This window comes from Macaca fascicularis, chromosome 3, assembly GCF_037993035.2.
Source record: "Macaca fascicularis isolate 582-1 chromosome 3, T2T-MFA8v1.1".
NCBI classification, from domain to species: domain Eukaryota; kingdom Metazoa; phylum Chordata; class Mammalia; order Primates; family Cercopithecidae; genus Macaca; species Macaca fascicularis.
In genome coordinates this window covers 158732023-158756687 of record NC_088377.1, presented here as the reverse complement: position 1 = coordinate 158756687, position 24665 = coordinate 158732023, and the positions used below count along the sequence as shown (strand labels likewise).

The 24665-nt window shown below is 42.6% G+C and overlaps 1 protein-coding gene across 2 annotated transcripts in view; it reads left to right on the top strand.

Annotated features, from left to right (window-relative positions):
• The window catches only part of WNT2 (Wnt family member 2), a 45774-nt gene that overhangs the window by 14666 nt on the left and 6443 nt on the right, over window positions 1-24665 (top strand). For both annotated transcript variants that reach the window (XM_074035860.1, XM_005550596.5), the window contains exon 4: window positions 10719-10983. In XM_074035860.1, the coding sequence (XP_073891961.1) occupies window positions 10719-10983 (265 nt within the window). The remainder of the gene's footprint in view (window positions 1-10718; window positions 10984-24665) is intronic.

The following is a 24665-nucleotide window of genomic DNA, read 5'->3' as shown; positions in this document are numbered from 1 at the left end:
TTGTTTACTTACTGGTCTCCTTAGTTCATGAAATGAAAAGCATTTTTAAAAGTTAGATCAGTTCTGCCAGCCTCACCTCTGTCTTGTTGGACCCCAAAATAATATGTGCTTGATATTAGAGATCTTTATTTATCATATGAATCAAAAACTAACCAGAAGTCAAGTCCCAAGACAGGGAATAACTCTTAACAAAATTGTTACAACTCCATGTAAAGTTCTATTATTAGTGGAAAATGTTTTTTAGACTTGCCTCATTAGTCAATAAGAATTATTAGATATATGGTTAGTCAGTGGTAATGTTCTTGAATTCCACAAATGTAGATTCCACACCTTATATTTTCTAGCTAAGCCCACCCACAGTCACTGCTTTTAAAGAATGACAGTGCTCAAGAAATCACAATGTCTTATTAAGTTAATAAATGTTTGCATAAGCAAATCAACTGCACAGTTTTTTAATAAATATTTTTTTTTCTTAGTTCCAGAGTGTGTATGTTTAAAAGGTATGAGTTGGCCCAATTTTCAGCAACTTCTATCTTAGAGACGTGGACCTGTCAAAAGGATTTAATTGTTAATAAATGTACTTGGCTTCAAGCCAGCATCTGAAAATTAAATGATATGTTTTTAATGAGAGTTTCCCTCAGGAAAACTGATATAGATCCAGAAATATATTACTGACTTTGTAGAATATACCCAACTAAAATGTGAAGTACTAACACTTCTTCAAATGCTCAAGTTTAACTAAATAATTTAGTGAAGACACAGTATATGGAGACCTAAAATAAATTCTAAATAGGATTTCTAAGACAACTTGTTAAGCTGGCAAATATTTCACACAGCATAAAATGGACTGCCTTCTTTCTGATAGGAAGAAAATCAGCATGACATGACACAGGGTTCATAAACGTTGCAAAATGCAGGTACCTACAAGAAAAAAATTCTCATGTTCTACAAAGAAGTTTTACAAAGACACTGTAAGGGCTGCTTGGACTCAGTCTTCAGAACTGACTTAAGAAACCAAAACTTCCTTAGGAGAAGTTTGTCTTTATAACTGGCAATATAATTCCTTTTAGACTATAATTAGATACGCAAACACTAAGTGTAAAAGCTTATAGAACTCAACGAATCCAAGGAACATGAGCCCCAGAGATTGGCAAACCCTAATATGAAAAACACCAGCAGAGTGATGTCGACTTTGGTGTCAGACAGACTTGGCTTATATCCTGCCTGCCTGGGTTATCTCACTTACTGCCTGTGAGATCTAGGGCAAGCTCCTCTACTCCTGGGTGTTTCAACATCCTTATCTATAAAATGGGATAATAATAGTATATATCTTATGTGGTAGTGTGGACTAAATAAAATAGTGAATATAAAGTGCTTGGCATGGTTTGATATATGGTAAGAACTTAATGAATATGATGCCTCGGTATTATACTCCGACACAAAGTTAGAGCAGAGAAATATAAAATAGAATTGTTCTAGCCTATGCAATGCATGTATTTTCTTCTTCTGTAGCCTTTTTTTTTTTTTAAACAGACTTCTGCATCTGGTATAGAATGCTAATATCTAGAAGTTTGTTTAAAAGAAAAAAAGAACTTTAAAAAATAGAAGTTTCTTAAATTTTAAAATTAGAAAATAGCCTCTGCAGGTCAAAGTCTTAAAATGCTCAAAATAAATAAAAAATGAAGGGTCACATGAAAAATCTGCTAAGATTTTAGCACTGAAACAGTTATGAACCTATTGAAGAGTTTTTGTTGAGAATAGTTATATATTAAGCTAAAAATGGTTTCTATGAAGCTAAACACCAAAAGAGTCCTGCTGTCCTTAGAAGTCATCAAAAAACTACTTTTTTAGTGTAGCCATGTCACATGAACAAGTATTTATTGACAGGATGCCACGGAGTAAAACTTAGATGGGATTAAGGCACATGGGGAGGAGTGGGGACTGATTAAAAATTGTGCTGGTCAGTTGGTGATATTGAGAACCATGGGGGCTGGGAGAATTGAGAACAGGAGCATATGAGAATGCTGAAAATGGAATCTTGACAGCGACCTGCACTAAGAATCAAAGAAGAAGGAAGTAGAACAAGAGACTTTTCAGGAAAGATTCAAGAGACAAAATAGAAACCAGGATGTGACTGTGTCATGGGCTATGGCCTTGAGGTTCTGACGGAAGCTTTCAGTATCCCACATTAGCAAGAGGCAGCAAGTCATTGTAATTGATTCTTATTCTAGTTCTTTCTCTTCCTATTGTAAAAACAGTGCTTGCACATAGTATCAAAAGCAACAGCTTGAGCAGTGCAGAAATGTATATCATAAAATGGGACCGTTTTCTCCCCTCACAGTCCTTGTCTCCTTCCAGAACATTTCAAAATGCAAACTGACTCAAGGATGTGAACGGGACATGTAATGTTTCCCCTCTTCCTCCCAAACTTCATTAAAATTGTAGTAATGGAAAAAATGGTTTAAATTGACAATAAGAAGAATAGTAAAAGAAATGAAAGAGCTTAATGAATTTATGGAAAGTGGAAAGCAAATGAATAAACTGTAGCTCATAAAGAAGGATGGAGAAGCCACAGTCTAGAAGAATAAAAGCAAATGGGGCAACTGCCAACATGGGAGGGAAGAAGCCCTGAGAATGCCCCAGATATAAATAAGCCGTGGAGAGAAACATAGGCCTGAAAGTTGGGAATAACTGAAAATTCCATCGATGGAATAGGGAACCCCAACCCCTCCCTTCTCCCCATGAGCAGGCATTTAACATCCCAGGCTTTCTGGAGTTAGAGTCCTCAGCATAAGAGCCAGTGTCCTGGGTGCAGTGGCATCTGCATGTAGTCCCAACTGTTTGGGAGGCTGAGGTAGAAGGATCACGTGAGCCCTGGAGTTCAAGGCGGTAGTGCCCTATTATGGTGCCTATGAATAGTCACTGCACTTCAGCCTGGGCAACACAGCAAGAGCTCATCTCAAAAAAATAGTCACTGTCCTGCCAACTCACCAGAAAGCAACATTTTTTTGGTCCACAAGTCCCACCTCTGTAACCAGAGTTCCTGAATGCCTTTTTACTACTTCATTCTTAAATATGAAGAGACTGTCCAAGGATTATCATATATTAGATTCAATATAGCAGCATGAAAGAAAAAGACAAAAAAAAATTGCAGGAAAATTACTCCAGAAGAAAAAGCAGTTAATTCAAGGATAAGAGAACATTTTTATAGCCTAATCAGTCTCCTCACAGAGATACATAATATTGACACCCACAAATAAGAATGGAAGGCTTGAAAAGGTAACGATCAGAGAAGAAAGAATTTGGAAGAGAAAGCCAAATAAACCTCTCAGAAAGTACATCAAAAAGCCCAAAAGATAAATGTTTATTAAGGAGGTCCATAAATGCCCCCCGCTCTTTTCCACTGGAGTTTGAAACCAACTGAAAAATGGACAAATGGATGGACTCAAAGTGGCAGTTTCGTGATTGAAGAAAATGCTGCCCTAGAGGAAGCGGGCTGGAAGCACAGTGCTCCGGAGCAGCCCAACCCTGAGCCAGGAAGACTCACCTGCCACAGGCTGGCCCTCAGAGCCCCCGCAGCAAGGGAGCCACACGCTAGATGGTAGGAGCTGATCACAACTCATTTCCACAGGCTACCAGATCCCCAAAGAGAAAGAACCCAGGCACACAAGCCCTGCTCCTTCCTCTAAACTTACCAGTTGGACGAATCACTTCTCTTCCTCTGGGGAGAAATGAGTAAGGGGCTGGAAAGAGCCAGGAGTGTTACTCTGATGGAATTTCTTCCTCAAGAAATTGGGAAGAAAGTACTGAAAACAGATGAGAGAAAACATAAGTGACATAGAGGACCAATTCCAAAATTTGGCAACCAGCTAATTAGAATGCCATTTAAAAAAAAAAATGGCCAGGCACAGTGGTTCATGCCTGTAATCGCAGCACTTTGGGAGGCCAAGACGGGTGGATCACCAGAGGTCAGGAGTTCAAGACCAGCCTCGACAACATGGTGAAACCCCGTCTCTACTAAAAATACAAAAATTAGCCGGGCATGGTGGTGGACAACTGTAATCCCAGGTACCTGGGAGGCTGAGGCAGGAGAATCGCTTGAACCTGGGAGGCAGAGTCGCGGTGAGCAGAGATCTCACCATCGCACTCCAGCCTGGCCAACAAGAATGAAACTCTGTCTCAAAAAAAAAAAAAAAAAAAGAAAACAAAAAACGTGGAGGAGAGGATTTAAAGGGTCTGCTGAGTGCTGAACAAGATTAATGAGGAATAATATTGTGATATTTCAGAACCCAAGAATAAGGGAATGATTCTGGGAGCTTTCATAGGGGAAAAATACAAAGTAAAATGAAAATAAGAACAAATCCATTTTCAAAGATTCCCCCACTTCCCATATCAGACTTCCCATCTGCAACATTAGAAGCCAAAAGCCTGCAGATATATACTTTCAAAGTTTTAAATCCAGAATTCTATACCCAGCCAAGCTATTAATCAAGTATGAAGGCTGACTGAAGACACATCAGACATGCAAGAATTCAGAAAATGCATCCACCTTAAAGGAGTTATTCAACACTGTACTGCAGCAAAAAGGAGGAATACATCAAAAGAGAAAACATGGCATCTAGGATACAGCATGTCCAGGCTAGCAGGGCATGAAGTTAGGTCTGAGCTGTGGAGCCAGTCCTGGTTGGCACTAAAGGACAGAAGACTGTGGCTGCCCCCAGGAAATGAGGAGAAGTGACGGCAGGTGGGACAATTGTGAGGGTGGAAAACATGAGGTGATCGCCAATGCACTTGGTAGCAAACAGAACGAGAAAACACCCAACTTCACTTTAAGAACATCCTTCATTGATACAAGGTTTGTGATCTTGGATCAGAGACAATGAACTGCAATCCTGGCACAGTTCTTGGCTGTGCAGTTAATATTATGTAGATGTTTATTGTTTTAAAATTTTAGAATCAAAATTTACTTAAGTGTAGCTACAGAACGGAGGTCCTTGACTTTAGTCACTCATTCCTTTATCATCCAAATAAAATGTCTCCAGTCCCTCCATCAGTGACTGTGCATGGGAAACTGGCCCCCCACCCCAACCAAGCTCCTTGCCCAGTGCCTCCAAAAACCCCAGGGGGAGTATCCCACCACTATAGCCTGTTGCTCTGGTGTGGCCCACTAATCCATTGATCCATTGGTACTTGGGTTGGACGCTGGCCACCACCCATCTTTCATTCCCTCCAAAGCAGCACTAGCAGAGATTGTCACTGGTGGCACATTTTCCTGGAGATTGCGATGTTTTGGAGGCATAGGGTGGGAAACAATTTCTAATTGAATAACGATTTCCCCATTATTAGAAATGTAATGTCGGCTTCTGCCGCAGGAATTCTTCACCTCTGTAACCCTCCATAGGCCCCAGACTCCCGCCACGGTGCAGGGGTTTCTCACCTTCTCTTCTGCATCCCTGGGTCTGGATGATTCTGAATCCTGACTGCATATTAGAATCAATCACCTGAGGAACCACAAGTACCTTCAAGGCCCAGGCCTCACAACCACCCTAGGCTCTGATTTACGCAGTCTCAGGAGAGGCTGGAAATGATCTCCAGGCGATTTTAATATGTAGCCAGGAGTGACACCCACTGGCCTGCCCTCTCCAGTTGCCAGGGAGAAAGCCTCAAATTCCTATTATTTTACTATGTGGAGTAGCTTCACCCTTTTTGTTTCCCCCCTCTTTCGAGACCATGAAATCCCTCAAACTGTAGCCAGATTGTAAAAGAACATCTTTTCCCCTTTTTCTGCCAGTATACACACATATGCAGGCCTTTAAAAAGTGGATCATACCACATATATTGTTCTGCATTTTGCTCATATCACTTGACTTTCTTGCCTGCCTGTAAGACTGACCTACTTCATTGTTAAGAGACCACATAATATTCCATTATTAAGCATATACCATAATTTGCTTAGCCATTTTCCTACTGATGTCATTTGGGTTTTTCCTCATATTTTGCTGTTACTAATTATGCAATAGCTGCATGAAGATCCATGTGGGCGTGTATCCTTCCAAGTTTGTGCAGATGTTTCCAGAGTGGAATCAAAAGGTCAAGGATACGTACATTTAACATTTTTGTAGGTATTGCAAAAACACTCCTCGTTTAAATGATGGATCACTGTACTCCCCCACCAATGGTTTGTTAAAGCATCTCTTCCCCTGGACTCTAACATCAAACATTATCAGTCTTTTTACTATTTTACTATTTTTTTATTCTTAAAATTTTAAAAACGATTGACATTTTTACTATTTTTGATAGGCAAAAAAGTGTATTATTTCAGTTTGCATTTCTCCAATTACTAATGAACTCAAACACCTTTTTGTCCTTTTGTTAGTACTTTGTATTTCTTCTGTGAATTGTCTAATAAATTTTTAATGATTAATTTGGAAGATGCAATGTAATCCCCCATTATTTCTCTCTCTACCTATTCTTCCTCCTCTGCCCCATTACAAAAGGTATGTAATATTTTATGTCAATTCTTGATTATTCGAAAGAACGGAGGGGGCCGGGCACAGTGGCTCACGCCTGTAATCCTAGCACTTTGGGAGTCCGAGGCGGATGGACCACCTGAGGACCAGCCTGACCAACATGGAGAAACCCCATGTCTACTAAAAATACAAAAAATAGCGAGGCATGGTGGCATGCACCTGTAATCCCAGCTACTCGGGAGGCTAAGGCAGGAGAATCGCTTGAACCCAGGAGGCGGAGGTTGCAGTGAGCTGAGATCGCACCATTGCACTCCAGCCTGGGTGACAAGCGCGAGACTGTCAAAAAAAAAAAAAAAAAAAAAAAAGGATGGAGGGAAATAGAATGCATAATTCAAAATCACAATGCAAATCATAATTCAAAATCACAGTGTGATTTATAGTAGAATTTTAAGTGTGTTTTTAGAAATAGCACAGATCTGAGATTCACATCTTTGTTCTACCTCTAAATAGCTGGGTGACTAGGGATTTTCCTTTCCTTACAGAGCCCTGGTTTTCATAACCATAGAATGGGAATGATAACTTACTTTGCCTGATGGTGATAATTAGATAATGTGTGTAAACCACCTGGTGTGGAGCCTGGCACACAGTGAAGCACTCACTCAATACGTGGTTGTTACTGTTACCATGTTATAACATTTGAATACTGGAGTTGTTCTAAACTAGGAATCCTCATTGTGAGTTTCTTGCCCCCATATCCTTACTCTTATCTCAGTTACTCTTGAAAACAGGCTGCCTTGGCTTACATCCCCTTCCTTCTGCCTCTCCGATTGAGTACGCTTTTGTCCACTTCAAGGTTAAGGGTTTGAATTTCAAGTCGGCAAACCCAGTACGTAGAAGAGATGAAGGTAGCCCCAAACGGCGATTGACCACTGAACGCACTGTGCGTTAACAGTGGATGCTGGAGACGTGAGCAAGCCCAATACTAGAGATGCTGTCTCAATTTCCTCCCAGGTTCATTGTCAGATAAAGCCTGTCATTAATCCACCACCAAGAAGTGACCATGGTACCTGCTGAAATACTTTCTGCTACAAGTAACAGATCCCAAAGGCACTAAAAAAAGGAGGAAAGTTTACTCACTTGGATCACAAAAAGTCAGGTGGTAGGGCAGGTCCAAAGTGGGCTCATTGAGCAGCTCAGCGGCATCCCCAGAACCCAGATCTTCACATCCGTCAAGTGTGCCTGCAGCTTGCTGCCTGTCGGCATTGCTGCCCTCAGGTTGCAGAGAGGCTGCTACGGAAACCAGCATCTAGAGACAGAGACAAGGTATTTCTCCTTATGTGCCTCTTTTATTTTATTATGTTATTTTTGAGACAAGGTCTCACTCTGTCACCCAGGCTGGAGTACAGTGATGTAATCATAGCTCACTGCAGCCTTGGACACCAGACTCAAGCGATCCTCCCACCTCAGCCTCCCGAGTAGCTGAGACCATAGGCACGTGCCACCACCTCTGGCTAGTTTATTTTGTAGAAACGGGGTCTCACTATGTTGCCCAGGCTGTTCTTGAACTCCAGGGATCAAGTGATCCTCCTGCCTCAGCCTCCCAAAGTGCTGGGATTACAGGCATAAGCCACCGTGCCCCAACCTCATGTGTCTCTTTTAAAGAGTGAAGAAACATGGCCGGGTGCAGTGGCTCACGCCTGTAATCCCAGCACTTTGGGAGGCCGAGGCAGGCAGATCACAAGGTTAAGAGATCTAGATCATCCTGGCCAACATGGTAAAACCCCGTCTCTACTAAAAATACAAAAATTAGCTGGTCGTGGTGACCCATGCCTGTAGTCCCAGCTACTCAGGAGGCTGAGGCAGGAGAATCACTTGAACCAGGGAGGCGAAGGCGGTAGTGAGTTGCCTGGCGACAGAGCAAGACACAGTCTCAAAAACAAAATAAATAAATGAAAAATAAAGAGTGAAGAAACATTTTTTTACAAGACTCCTAAGAGATTTCTCCTATCACAGGATTGGCCCAAACTGAACCAGCACATGGTCCAAGCTGGAAAAAAATTAGTGGCAAGACAGTGAAATTACTATCAGCGATTTAGATTACTCTGGGGTCAGGAGTCCTTTGGAACACAAGGCTGCCCAACACCTGAACGAAAACTGTTAGCAAGGAAGGGAGAAGGTTGCACAGATGATCCTGTCCGTCACCACCACATGTTTTTTTAAGGATTTATAACGTTATTTTTAAGATCCAATTTTCAATTAATATGCAAATTCTTCAATTAATTGTATAAAAATATCAGCTTTGAAGTTTATGATCTGGAAATTCAATATTAGAAAGGGAGGGCTGACCAGATGCATTGGCTCACACCTATAATCCCACCATTTTGGGAGGCTGAGATGCGAAGATTGCTTGAACTCAAGACTTACGGACCAGCCCCAGCAACATGGTGAGACCCCCATCTCTACAAAACTTTTAAAATGAGCTGGGCATGGTGGCATGCACCTGTAGTCCTAGCTATGCAGGAGGCTGAGGCAGGAGGATTGCTTGAGCCCAGGAGTTCAAGGCTGCGGTGAGCTACAGTCACACCACTGCACTCCAGCCTGGGCAGCAGGGTGAGATTCTGTCTCAAAACAGAAAAAAAGAAAGTAGAGGAGAAGCAGTAATAGTTCCTGTCATTGTTAAATCTAGGAGTATTACTTATGATTAAATAATCTAGATTTAGAAAGAATAAACTTGGAAGAATGAGCATTCACATTTAATTCCCAAGTACGTGGTGTGGAGTGAGTTTTGTGTGGCATGCTCCAAGATCTTAGGAGGGACAGCTCCAGGACAGGTGACAGCCACGTGGCGCAGAGTGGTAGGGCCAAGATGGCACTCCCAGGGTTGTGTCTGTGGCAGAGGCCTGCCATCCAGGCCATCCTGTGAGCCTCCTACCAAACCCTCATAATATAAAGATGGGGGTGGGGCACATGGGGCAGTGTAATTCCAAAGAGGAAGTTCATTCTAAGACATCCTTTAAAGATGCCCGGCTCCCTGTAACTGGGAGAGTCAAGCTAAGCACGTGCTTCCTGCTCGCTTCTCCATCCTTGCCCTCCAGGGCTGGCTCGTGTTGAGGGGGACAGATTTCAAATGTGCACCATCCACAATGGAGGTGGGGGTAAGGTGGGAAAAACACCTAGTGCCAAGGCCCAGCCTGGGGAGAGTGGGAGTGAATTCCTATTACGGAGCTTGGGCAAGTCACCTGCCTTCCCCATCCCTGGTTCCTCATCTGTAACATGGGAAGAGCATTAGATCAAAGTTGTTGTGAGGACCATGAGCACTAATAATCTCTTCACTTGGGTGAGCAAAGGAGAAAATGGGCCAGGGCAGGATAACGCTCACAAATTGCTTTGGGGAAAGTGCTGTTCCGCTGGCTCATGAAAACAAAGCAGAAGCTTCCCTGGAAGTTTCAGGCCCACCCGTCCCCTCTCCTCTCCACAGGCCTTGCACCCACAGAAAAGGGGTCTCCGTATTGGGAGCCAGCCGAGATGAGCCTGTCCCAGTTTCTTTGCTTCCTCTCTAAGAAGGATCAGAGCAAACCCACCCCTGTCATCTAAGCTGAATCTCCCCAAGTTACTGTCAGCCTCAGGGTCACTGACTGACTTTGCAGGACAGCCTGGCTCTGTCTTTTCCTGGCTGTGTAACTTTGGGCGAATGCTTCTACCTCTCTCAGCCTTGCTTCTCGATCATCGGCAAAATAAATACAGTAGCACAGGATTGCTGTAGTACCAATTACTATGATTGGTTTATTGAAGGATTCGGACTTAGCAGTTATTTTGTTAATCTAATTTGCATAATAGCATACATTTTTATATTATTTTATTTTAAACTGGACAGCATTAATTGGATAGTATACATGTTTCCTATAATAAAGCTCTATTTATTTAGAAAATAATTCAGTCCCTCACTCTTCAAACTGGCCACATGCCCTGTTAAATAGTGAGGTTTCTGTTATACTGTTAGCCAGTGGGGTACACAGTTAGGCGCTATCCTTCACCTCTCTACCCACTGTCCTGCCTGCTGCAGTCAGGGCAGGTGGCTAATGTGGCTAACAAGCGACAAGCAATGCTTCAACATCTCCCAGTCACTCGCCCCGGGATCCAGCATCCTGAGAGTCACTTCTGGATTACTGGGAGGCAAGGAGAGTAGTTGTAGCATGTGTCACCTGCTCGAAGCCACCTCACTGAACTTGCCCCTATCTTTTTTGGCAGGCTGTAAAGCGGTTCTTGAAACAAGAGTGCAAATGCCATGGGGTGAGCGGCTCGTGTACTCTCAGGACATGCTGGCTGGCCATGGCCGACTTCAGGAAAACGGGCGATTATCTCTGGAGGAAGTACAATGGGGCCATCCAGGTGGTCATGAACCAGGATGGTACAGGTTTCACTGTGGCTAACGAGAGGTTTAAGAAGCCAACAAAAAATGACCTCGTGTATTTTGAGAATTCTCCAGACTACTGTATCAGGGACCGAGAGGCAGGTAAGCTCAAAAGACTTTCTTCATAGCACCTAATTCTTTCAACAATTGATAATCCACAATTTAAATGAGGTTCTGTATTTTCAGCCTGCTGTCTTTGGGTTCGAAGCTCACAATCCTCACCATTCTTATTGAAACTGCACAGGGCCGGGCGCAGTGGCTCACACCTGTAATCCCGGCACTTTGGGAGGCCGAGGTGGGCAGACTGCTTGAGCTCAGGAGTTCGAGAAAAGCCTGGGCAACGTGGTGAAACCCTGAATCTACCAAAAATGCAAAAAATTAGCTGGGCATGATGGTGCGCATCTGTGGTCCCAGCTACTCAGGAGGCTGAGGTGGGAGGATCGCTTGAGTCCAGGAGACAGAAGTTGCAGTGAGCCGAGATCACACCACTGCACTCTAGCCTGGGTGACAGAGTGAACTCCATCTCAAAAAAAGAAAAAAGAAAAGAAAAGAAACTGCACAGAGAGCTCTCCTATGCAACTGGAGAAATGGGTTGACAGTGCACAGATTCTGGAGAAATTGAAACTGCACAATGTCTGGGGCAAAAAGTCAAGATACGCAGATTAGCAAAATTCCTCAGCTTGGGCAGATTTCTAGTTAGTGGACGATGTACACTAGGGAGAGCAGCCCAGCATCTTTCATGTGATCCTGAAGCTGAGAGCAGGATACATTAATCCCACCTCTGTGACTACGGAAAATGGTCCCAGGGCTTTAAATTTAGACTCTTCTGAAATCTGCCCTACTTCCCCTTCCCTGCTCTTTTCAATATGCTTAGAAATCGCCAAAGATAAAAAGCAAGAATTTATCCCCACTCTCTTGGCTATAGGTGGGCAGTGTATAATAAAGGCTGTGTCAGAGGCCCTTCATTTATGAAAGCCACACCATTCCCTTCCAGACGGTACCTTCTCCATCCCTCAAAGAACAGCTCTGTCAGCCTCAACACCGCAGCCATCCCACCTATCTGGTTTACACATGCTTATGCTCTACCTCTCACTCCTCCTGATCAATTCTGAGCTCCAGGTTTAGCTCATTCTTTGTAAAGATTCTAGTCCAAAATAAGAATGAGTACAAATCTAAGTTCATAGGAGGTGATGGGAGTCCACAGCCCAAGTCAATTTCTAAGACTTGGTAGAAAGCAAAGGAATTCATTATCAGAAAAAAAAAAAAAAAATCCTCTAACTTCGAGTCTGAGTTTTTTTTTTTTTAATTTCAAAATAATTGCAGAGGCACCAATAAAATGGTGTAGATGGCAGCCAGCTGTCAGTTAGATTAACCAAGAGGCAAGGTTACCAGGGAATGTCACAAGGAGGCCAAAGCCTTTTTTTCCCTGAGTGGTTGAATTGCCTTCATGGCTTGATGAGCTAGTTCTCTGCAGCATTTGAGCAGGTTGCTACACGCAGCCCAGGGATTAATGACAACTGAGCAGAGGACCAGATGCTGTTCCCCACTGCATTCCTGACACACTTTGGGACCTCTAACAAGTCATCCTACCTGTCAGGTCAAAGTTATAATGAAATCACCATGAAACCTATGCTTGGATACAGGATCGTCCCAGGGGTCTGACCCCCCTCTACCGGTCACTAGCTGTTTAACCTCAGCCTCCTCACACTGAGCATGGAGATGCTGCTGTCTTGATCATTTAAGTCCTATGCATTGACTCCTGTGCGCTGGGTACTGAGCTGAGATTCTTGCACACATGGTCTTATTGTATCCTTACAGTAGGATCCTTACAGCAGCCCTATGACAACAATGCATTGAAACTTGTTACTAACCAAAAAAAAAAAAAAAAAGAAAAATGAATAAGAGGTGGCTCCTGGATGATGAACACCAACCAAGAACCACATTCACATCTTACTTTTTAAGTCAGATAAGCAACCCTAGATATCATCTTCTCCACTGTACAGATAAGAAAAGTGAATGACCCGCTCACGATCTCACTGGTAGGAGAGGGTGGATGTCTGATCCCTTGGCCTGTGCTTTGACCCTGTCATTACACACTTACCCCTGCCTGCCTCCAAGGACACATATGTGAAAAGGCCTTGGGGAGCAAAAACCTTATTTCAAATATAAGAGGACCCTCTTCCCCAGCATGTCTTTTCTGGTTCTTTGGATTGAAGCAGTTTGCACAGGGAAGCCAGCTGGTGTACCTGAGGAATATGTACTGCCTTAGGTATAACAGGTATGACATTTATTGTCAACGAAATATAGACCATATTTTTTTTTAACCCCACAGAGGTGATTCTGAATCTAATCCCTGCTGCCTCTTCAAGTTACTAAGTTATTCTTGGGTACTCTGCTTTTTCAACTCTATTAGAAAGAAATTCTGTTTCTTAATCCTGAAATAGCAGATATATCTTATAGTACCCATCACATGCCAGGGCTGCAACTGCATTCTCTCGTTGATTCTCACAGAGAGTCTATAAGGTGAGTGTGTTATTATCTCATTTTATGGGAGGAAACTGAAGCTCTGAGAGGGTAAAGATTTTCCCCAACCACTTGTGGTTGGTAAGAGGCAGAGCAGGGACTTAAACCTGAGCCTGGCTCTTTTCTTTTCTTTTCTTTTCTTTCTTTATTTATTTTAATTTTTTATTTATTTATTTTTTTGAGACAGAGTCTCACTCTGTTGGCCAGGCTGGAATGCAGTGGCACGACCTCGGCTCACCGCAACCTCCACTTCCCGGGCTCAAGCAATTCTCCTGCCTCAGCCTCCCGAGTAGCTGGGATTACAGGTGTGTGCCACCACGCCCGGCTAATTTTTGTATTTTTAGTAGAGATGGGGTTTCACCACGTTGGCCAGGCTGGTCTCGAACTCCTGACCTCAGGTAATCCACCCGCCTCAGCCTCCCAAAGTGCTGGGATTACAGGCATGAGCCACCGCACCCAGCCCTGGCTGTCTTTTCTTTCTTTCTTTTTTTCTTTTTCTTTTCTTTACTTTTTTTTTTTTTTTTTTGACAGAGTCTTGCTCTGTCACCACAGCTGGAGTGCAGTGGCATGATCTTGGCTCACTGCAATCTCTACCTCCCATGTTCAAGCAATTCTCCTGACTCAGCCTCTTGAGTAGCTGGGATTATGAGCATGCGCCACCACACATGGCTAATTTTGTATTTTTAGTAGAGATGGGGTTTGTCTGTGTTGGTCAGGCTGGACTCAAACTCCCAACCTCAGGTGGTCCAGCCTCCTCAGCCTCCCAAAGTGCTGGGATTACAGGCATGAGCCACTGCACCCAGCCAGCTAACTATTTCTTAGGAGCAATCAAAGACATTGAATTGACACTTTTGAAAATCTGAGGGGCTTGTAATTGAAAAGCGCTTCAAGGCAACCTAACCGAAATGTGGGTGAAGCTTGATTCTGATTACTTTTGACCTCCCCTCTTTGTGGGCACCTCACCCCATAAAGTTCACGCATCCTCATGCTGCCTCTTCATCACACAGGACCTACTCCCAGCCACACTCATACACACGCACACACTGGGACGTAAGTGGCACAGTGAGAAAGGTATGGGTTGTTGTTTTTATTTTTTTTATTCTCACTTGCAGGCCATGCCATCTTGGGCAAGTTAAGTAATTTTTTGGAACGTCACTTTCCTTCTCTATAAATGGAGGTAATTGCCTTGAAGAGTCAGAGAATATACACATAAAGTGTGTAGCGCAGGGCCTGACTTGCAGCAGGAACTCAACAAATGTTCCCGCATCCTTCTCCAGCTAAGTCTGTCCCCATCCAGGAATAACCTGGGGTCTCCACTCTGCAATTTTTCTCATCAAAGTTCACTAGCCTGTTAGCATTATTTCAGGACTTCTCTAGAGGCTGACTTGGTAACTGCTGTCAGTGAAAGCTTTGATGGGTGAAATGATTTTATTTGCAGTCAAAGAGGGTTCCTGAGGATGCTGGCCTAAAAGTGAAAGAATGACTCTCTTATACTGGGCAAGCCATGGTGGGAGATGTTTTTTGGGAGATGTTTATTTAGAGTTATCTAGTTTTCCTTAGCAAGAAATCAGGTACTCAAAAAAAAAAAAAAAAAAAAAAAAAAAAAAAAAAAAAAAAAAAAAAAGGTGTGTCTCCCTGAATTTCTTCTTGCCTAATAATTAGAGAAAATTAGGAATCACAGGCTAACTAAATCACTGATTTTTCAAACTTTGAGGTGTTTAAGTTTGAAAAGCGGCGCCAGTGGACTCAGCCACTTGGGAGGCTGAGGTGGGAAGATCACTTGAGCTCAGGAGTCGGAGCCTGCAGTGAGCCACGATGATGCCACTGCAGTCTGGGCAACAGAGCAATAAAAAAAAAAAAAAATTAAAATGATGAGAAACAGAAAAACGTATACAATTTCAGGAACAGCTCCCTGAGATGCTGGTTCAATAGGTTGCTGAAGAGCCACTTCCTTTGGAAAAAAGTAGACCACACCTGTAGACTGCATCAGTTGCGCAAACCTAACTGATAAAACAAGCCAGTTCACCTCAGTCAACAAGCTGCCTTGCACACGATGCAGTTGCTGACTAGCAGGAGTAAAGCCAGTCACTTCCAAATACTGATTCCCTAATGATGTTCAACCTTCTCACCACCATTGCTTCCCCAGTGCCAGCAAGTAGAAGGTGCCCACTAAGTTGAAAACTATTAAGTGTGCGTGATCTTAAAACAAAAGCAATGATGGAAAGCAAAGGAAGAAGCAAAACCAAACAAAATAACCACAACAAAGCAGAGTGAGCGGTATGAGATGCAATGTCAGGAAGGGTTAATGCCGATTTTAAAAGAGAAAATGAAAAACAAGAAATTCTGTATTAATTACTTGACTTAAATTTGACTGCAAACTTTGGACTTGTTTTGGAGCCTGGCTATCCCAGGATGCTAGCCCATTTTGAACATGCCAGAGTTCTGTTTACCAGGAAACAGGCCTTTCCTAATGCAACAGGATTTTAGCACGGTGGGGTTGGGGTTCTCAGTGGTGTGCTTACTCAATAATGTGTGCATGCTTGTGGCTCTTCAGTGCAGACTGAGAAGATGATACCCAACACCTTCATTTTGAGAAGAGAGAGGCTCCCAGATCCCACTGAGTTAAAGGCAGAAAGCCCCCTTCTTACAGGTCTCAGATTCTCTGTTACACCCCCTGCCTTTACTAACCAGAGGTTGGAGGACATTCCAGGATGACTCCATTCTTTCCAGGATGACTGACTTGCTAGAGCACATGCTACAGAAGTTTCTAGTGGAAAATGGCCAGGATAAAACCTCAACTTTATTTTTTATTTTTTAGAGATGGGGTCTCGCTATGTTACCCAGGCTGGTTTTGAACTCCTGGCCTCAAGTGATCCTCCCACCTCGGCCTCCCAAGGTGCTGGGATTATAGGCGTGAGCCACCGTGCCTGACCAAGCCTCATCTTTAAAAGGCCATTGGTTACATAACCAAGAGCAAGGCCCTCAGCAGCCATATGGGTGGAAGCGGGTTTTCTCAGATAAAACTTGCATCTTATACATCTCATACATGCGGCTAATTGCATAGGACTCCAAATATATACAATAAAAAAATTTTTAACTATCTGGACTTGTGCTTACATAATATCAAATATCCTAAATCATATTTTTAATAAAATAATCATCTGATGGTCAACAGAATTCAAAAGAAATATTGCAAGGTTTGCATCAACCACTTTGGCATTTTCTTAGGCTCAGCCAAAAAGAACATTAAGTACAGTTCAAATAATTTATAAGTAATCTAGGAATCTTACTGGAAATCTGATCCAATACATTGGTTAATCAACACCAACTGAGAACCAATTTCATATTTTTTAAAGTCAGATAAGCTAAAATTTGTCTCAGACAGAAGAGAGATAAATTAATAGAGAAAATAAGTGATATAACTTCCTTCAGAAAGCCAGCACCTGCGGCTGTGTGCTTCGTGCCTGATGCAGTGAGAAGCGAAGTAAGATGGTTGTTGAAATGACAGAAACAGCCAGATGCGGTGGCTCATGCCTGTAATCACAGCATTTTGGGAGCCTGAGGCAGGTGGATCACTTGAGGTCAGGAGTTCTAGACTAGCCTGGCCAACATGGTGAAATCTTGTCTCTACTAAAAATACAAAACTTAGCCAGACGTGGTGGCTCATGCCTGTAATCCCAGCTACTCGGCAGACTGCACTCTAGCCTGGGCAACAAGAGTGAAACTCTGTCTCAAAAAAAAAGAGAAAAGAAATAGTAAGCTTAAAAACCAATTAAGGAAGATATTATAATGGCAAGAACAACAGCAAAAGACATTTTCCTCTAGTCTTCAGTTGCAGAAACTGAGTGCTCTAAGGTTCAACTATAATTACTGCCCCCGTGCAGCTCAGATCTGAAGAGTACATACAACCGTGTGACGTTGTGCATGTGACATTTTGCAGGCCAAACTGGAGGCTAGATCTTGGAAGCTGGACTGTCTGGGATGAGTATCCTGGTGGTTCTATAGTTATCTGCTCTGGTCACTGCTCCAGGCATCTGTAAATCAAAGGAGCCCTTAAGGTAGAGATAGGCTCATCTCTAACTGAGGAATGCTGCTGCTCTCCTCTCTAGAGAATGCGTCTGCACCTAATCACAGGCCACTTTCACTAGTTATGATGTAAAAACCCTGACCTGGGCCAGAGGTCACCCTGAGGTCTCCTCTCTAACTGCAAGAAACAAGCCACCCTCCACCTCTTCTCCAGTCAAGTTCAAAAAACAAACAGAGCTCAGTGGTTGTTTAACTTGTTGCCTGCAAAAAACTCCAAAGCCCGGTTGACAACTCCAGGCTGTGAATGGTGTAAGCACTGAGGTATCATATTTTTCCCCCACACGAATCATGTTTGACAAACAGAACTCAGAACCCTTGGGTACCCCATCCCAATCATGGTTTTCAGAGACTGGTGTTCTCTCATGCCCAGCGGTGTGGCCTGCTTTGCAGAAGCTGACGAATGCCGGGATTGTGTCCCACCAGCTGATTAAAAACAAGGGAACATGTTTTTAATGATTAAACATGATTAAAAATATGTCAGCCAATAGCAATGGGTGGATCTTACTTAGACGCTAATATGTGAAGTTCTAACCGATACACCTTAAGTCCCTCATTTCTTCCCGGCACAAATATTCATTGAGATCCTCCTATGTGCCAGACACTCTTACAATCACTGGAAATGCAGGGTTGAGGAAAACAGACTCAGTCCTTACCCTTATGGCGTCATTGACTTCACGGTCCTTGAAGCAGTAGCCAGGCACTGGGACAGAGTCTAGGTGCTGGAGAACCCTCACACTGGGGCAGTAAAGTGGTGGTGTTTAGGTTTCAGTCCTTGTTGCATTGTTCTGTTACAAGGTCTTATCTTACATATGTAATTTTGACAAGGTAAAGAATGAGTTATTCATCTCCTTCTGCTTTGAGAATTATAGAAATTCATGAATTGATATCTAAAAGGTGCTAAGATAGCTAGACCAGAAGAGAATTGTAGAAAAAAATGTTTCACTGAGGCTTATAAGCCACCATTTTCATGGGTAGTTACTGATTATGCTGTAGAATTAGTATTAATTACTATCCATTGAGCCCTCTTTTCAAACTCTTTAGCGACGTATAGTATAATTAACCTTTCCCTCTTCCCCAAAACACTTTAATTTCTTGACTCTATAACACCACACTCCCCTGCTTTTCCTCCTGCTCCAATAACTGGTCCTTTCTGATTTCAGTTGCCAGTTTCTCCTTCTCCAAATTTTGAAGATCTTCCAGGCTCTCTGAACCCTCTCTGCTCTCTCTCTGTACTTTCTCCCTGGTTTGGTCTCTCCATTCCTATGGTTTTAAATGCTGTCTTTGTCCTTGTCTGCCTTCTGTACCATCATCCTGTATCCAATTCCCTGCTTGACAGCTTCACCCAGATTTCATACAATTATATCAACCTGCTTCTGCTCAAAACTGGACTCCTTATTTGCCCTATCACCTGAAACTTGTTTTCCCCCAGCCCTCCTCATCTCAGAAAATGGTACTGCCACCCACTTCTGTGGTCAAGCATAAATCTGCGAGTCATTCCTTACACTCCTTCCTTGTCACCTCTATCATCCTGGGTACCACTGGGACCTCTTAAATGTGTCAAGGACCTATCTGCTTCTCCATCCTCACTACCAACCCCTAGGTCCAAACAGAGCTACGTTCTTTCATTCATAGCACGTGCCACAGTGTGTATCGCTTGTATAAACATGTGTTTTTGACCTGCCTGTACCGTTGGAGTCCACTGAAGATCCTGTGATGGCAGGAACTATATCTGCCTTGCTCACTCATTCCCCAACTCCTAGTACACAAACATGTGTTGAAGTGAATTGAATGGCTAATTGTAAAAAACATAAAATAGTTTCATTAGATTAGCTGCATTCTTAAGTGTGTTAGTGCTGCTTCATAGCTTAAAGATAACTCGGTTCCTTTGAAGGGAATTACTAAGCACGTCTCCACCCAGCACTGATTAGCTTTTAATACACAGCCTATGAAAATTCCCATTTAAGCTTAAGTGTTCAGTGGAGTTTTTCCTCATATTCAGGCACATTCATAAGGCATTTAAGGAGCTTCAGATGTTGCTTGCCTGGCTATTTCCCTGGAGATAAAAAGTCTCAAGTGAACAAATTCATCAGCAAACTATATCTCTTGCTTTTAACTGGCAGCAGAGATTCAGTTCTTTTACTCTTGGAGGGGCATTTTTCACTCACTACTATCACTGGCCTCCCTGGGTAGTTCCTAATTCTGGTACTAACCTAGCAAAAATACTTATCACATCCAATGCTCTTTGATGTTATAGGCACAATCTATAAATCTGTGTTATTTTTAAAATACAAACTTAGTAGAATTACTATATTTTTAGGATACACTAAAATGTGCCCTAAATTGAATTGACAGTGATAATCATATTGAATTGTGAATACTGAAAAAAGGATTTTTTTCTAAAAAAAAAAAAAAAGACACTTTTCTTTCAGGAAAAGAAAAATGCTTATTTTCTTATTTCTAATTCTTTGACTTAGTTTGAACTACTGACAAATACTTTACCAAATAGATGTCCTTTTATCTTTGTATTTTGGAAATAGAAAGTACTCATTTTGAATTACCAATTAAATGTGTTGCAAACAAAAGGATGATGCTAAAATACTTTAAAATAACAAATTTGCTTACTTCATTTAAGCTTTCTCCATGACACCTATTTTGTACTGGTAAATCTCTTTTTTAAAGATATGTGAATTTCATATTATTAGGGAAGGAGCCCTGTGTGATGTATAAGGAGGCTTTGGTGCTACAGATTGTTGCATAGGACTATTTCTGCTGATTACCAATAGGACTAACGGGCAAATTAACGTCTCTGGGTCTCTTAAGAAATGGTTGTTCCGTCTAGCAATTTCTAAGGTTCCTTTGATACAGTAAGTGAATGAATTAATTATTAATTAAGTTTAAGTTTGCAATAACAGACCCTTAAATTGATACCACCAACTTTCTTGTCATTTTTAATTTCTATCATTTAAAAATGTGCCACATTTTTGGTATGTGTTTTCCATATACCAAGCAAGATCATTTGAATAGAGCCAAGGTTTAGCTGATCTCCTGCCACCATGGTGCCTGAAGACTGGGTGACCAGTCCCTGGAGAAATGTGCCCTCATCAGGCAAAAGGAAGGCGGATCTTAATTTTTTTTTTCCCGAGACGGAGTCTTGCTCTGTCACCTAGGCTGGAGTACAATGGCCCAGTCTCAGCTCACTGCAGCCTCCGCCTTCTGGGTTCAAACGATTCTCCTGCCTCAGCCTCCCGAGTAGCTGGGATTACGGGTGCCTACCACCACAGCCAGCTAATTTTTGTATTTTTAGTAGAGATGGGGTTTCACCATGTTGGCCAGGCTGGTCTTGAACTCCTGACCTCAAGTGATCTGCCCACCTTGACCTCCGAAAGTATTGATATTATAAGCATGAACCACCACACTCGGCCTTGATCTAAATTTTTAATACACGATTTTTAATGTGATATTTAATAAATCAGCACATATGTGTTGACCAGCTGAGCACTACACAGTATATAGAAGAAAGCATAAGAAGAAAGCATAAGACCCAACCCCTGTCCTTGGGGAGACAAGAGGCATGAAAAATGATCAAATATTTCCAAACAGTGCATGAGCCCTGTGGCATGACGTGCATTACAGGCCTAATGAAGGAGGTTAACTGGGCTTGCAGACCGAAAGTGCTGTATAGAAAATGCTGAAGTAGGCTTGAATCTGGAAAGATTGGAACACTTCTGATGCAAGGAGTTATAGGAAAGGCCAATGCAGCAGATGAGAGTAACTTTTTGTTTTGTTTTTGTTTTGAGACAGAGTCTCACTCTTTCCCAGGCTGGAGAGCAGTGGCACGACCTTGGCTCACTGCAACCTCTGCCTCCTGGGTTCAAGTGATTCTCCTGCCTCAGCCTCCCAAGTAGCTGGGACTACAGGCACGCCACCACGCCCAGCTAATTTTTGTATTTTTAGTAGGGACAGGGTTTCACCATGTTCGCCAAAACTGTCTCAATCTCGTGGCCTTGTGATCCACCTGCCTTGGCCTCCCAAAATGCTGAGATTACAGGTGTGAGCCACCGTGCCTGGCAGAAAGTAACTCTTATGAGGAAACAGTCTACATGACTGTGACATCAGAAAGTCACCTCAGTAGGACAGTGAAGAGACACCCGTGTTAGCAGGTACAGGTGGAGGACTGTGGGAAATAGCTTTGAGTAGGCTGTGTAGTGCCAGATATGGAAAGCCTCACAGAGTCTGACCGTAACAACTTTAATTCCATTATAAGATTTGCTAATTTAATGGGACATGCTTTCCTGTGCCAGTCAAACTTTCCAACTTATGAAAACACTGAATAAAATCATCTGAGATAAGTGAAGATATTTTCTTTCCTATGTAGCTTAAGCTGTGCAGTCCAAATGTGAGGAAGGGGTGAGCCTGGCCAGTGAATGAATGTGCGGTCTCTAACATTTGCTCTTTAACATACTTTTGTTCCCTCAATAAATCTGTGTCATTAATGACAACGTGTAAGTCAACCAGAGGAGAAACAGCCTATTGGATGACAGGCTTAAGTGAATCTTGCTTTATGCCCTAATAGTCAACATATGGGCCTCTGTCATCCTGGAGTGGCAGGAATTTCCAGACACAGGCCTATCCAGAGAGAGGAGTCGGGGGGAGAAGGAGATGAGGAGGAGAGGGAGAGATAGAGAGAGACAGAGAGAGGGTAGGGAGAGAAAGGGAGGGGGAGAGAGAGAGAGAGAGAGAGACAGACAGACAGCCACAGAGAGAGAGAGAGAGAGCCCTTCCTCCAGGTCCCAGAGGTATGGGTCTGGGAACTATTAGCAAAAGCCCCTCTGTTCCTCCTCTGCTGTCAGCAAGATGCATGTTAGTGGAGACAGAAATGTTTTTACACTGGGAACCCTGACTCCATTATTAATTTTATAGCTCTAGAGATGGGATTCTCAATTCTGTAAAGTTCCCTCGGCATTGACCCACCAAAAGTGTTACATGGTCCCAAACCGATGTGATTTAGAAACTCCAATTCTTTGTCCTTTTTTTAATCGTATGCATTTGTGAGCTCTTGTGCGAGTCGGGATGAGGACAACACATATGGGCAAGCAAAAGGTCCATCTGGCTGGGAGCAGCTCCTTCCCTACAGCACAGACATTGCCAAACCTTAGCAACTCTGCCCGGATCTTACAGACACTGCGTTTAGGACGATGATCTCACAATTGTTTGGTATAAAGATGACAGGAAGTTTTGAGTCTGCAACCTTCTGTGTCTGGGGGTTGGGCTCTGGACTTAGGCAGGCCACACATCTTGGGGACACTTCACAAATATAAAGCAAAAGGAAGTCAGAGAAATGAATTTCCAACTTGTCACTCTCCTCTTAGGTGAACTATGTAAATCAAACTGCAATAAGAAATAACATTATAAACCAATATGAATGATTTTGTAGAACAAACTTGTTAAATGTGAAGCACCCAGATATATGTTTATCCTTTTAAAGTATCAATTTTGGAGACTCTAATGATAGGACCAGTAATTGAAAATCTTTTTAAAATGTCTCTTTTGGAGTATTTTTAAGACCCAGCTACACTTGCTTTGTAGATATAGTGTGGTACAAATATTTGTCCTATAAAGATCAAGATGCTTGTTGGAAATGGCTCAGAGAATCTTCAAATGAAGTATGAAGAGTTAGGTAGATGATCTGAGCAGTTATAGTCTTGATGAGATACAAATTGATGCTATTGGCTTCCCTAAACCAGAAGGTTCTGCCTAGAGAAGGCTCAGTGTCCTCAGCCTTGGCCACATCCGTGACAGACATTAAAATCACCTTGAGGGCATGCATATTTTGGAGACGTGCATGCTGGCATTGCAAACAAATTATTCTCATTTCTCTAAAAGGTTATAGGAATCCATTAGGAATATCAATATAGGAAAAATGCAGCATGAGCAACTAACACCATGCTATCCCAGTCTTTGTTTCAGTTTCTTACATAACTTTGTGTGTTTTAATTGTCTACAGCATATCATGAGCTGGAGAAAAAGGCCCTCTCCCCAAAAAGTTACATGTCAGGACCTTTGCAAGTTACTCATTTGATAAAAGAAGAGAGTGCGGGAAAGACGCTGCCGCACCGGTCACATAATATTATAAAGCAGGCTGCTTTCTGGTGCCTGGCCAGGCACGAGGACGAGGCACTCGGCAAAGGGGCAGAATGTCACAACTGTCAAGAGCTTCAGCTCTAGAGAGGCGAGCCTGCTTGCAAATCCTGTCCTTGCCACCAGCTGCCTGTGTGATCTTGGGCAAGTTACTTAATCTTCCTGAATCTCCATTTCCTCATTTCCAAAATGGTGATAATAATAGTACCTTCCTTAGAAGCTTATGAGAATTAAATTAGGTAAGGCAGGTAAAATGCTAAGCATGGGGCTAGCTCACATAAGTGCTCCATAAATATTGGTTCCAGTTGTGAACAGAAAGAAAAGAGTGAAAAGAAGATAGAGGGAAAGGAAAAAGGAGGAATGAGAAAGAAACAACAACAACTACAACAAAAAAACAAGAAAGGACGTTTTTCACTCCATTCAGCTTGGAAAATGTGAAAACTCACCCTTATGGGATTAAGGCTGATAGATGTAGCCGGGTTTGTTTCCCTGGTGGTTCCTGTTGTGGCCCAAGCAAGGGTGAGTGACTCAGTTAACAAGTTTGTAAATTATTTGAGAAAAAAGATCTAAAAGTATGTGTCCCAAAGATTTAGAACTAAACAAATAGGCAGATGGTAAAAGTCAGTGGCTCCTTTTCATTCACACACACACACACACATAAACATATACTCTTGGTTCTTATATTTTATTAGAAACATAATGGTGATGCTTTCTGTTTTGAAAAGACCAGTGGAACAGTATGGCCCTACTGCTATTGATAATAATGAGTCTTTATTGTAATTCACTAAGGGAAAGTAATGCCAGCGATTTTGTATAGATTCTGCACTCTGGAAATGCTCTTTTCAGGGTTTTGATGAAATGGTTCTATGTTCTGCTAAAATGACAGCAAGTGTCAAAACTGCCCTTCTGCCCTACAACCTGTCATTAGATCTAATTAGATCCAAACCCCCAAACAGGGCCAATTTGTCATCCATCACGAGGCAGCCTCATCCTCCCTTCCAGCTGCAGGGACCACCCTTCCCCGCCCAGTTGGCCCA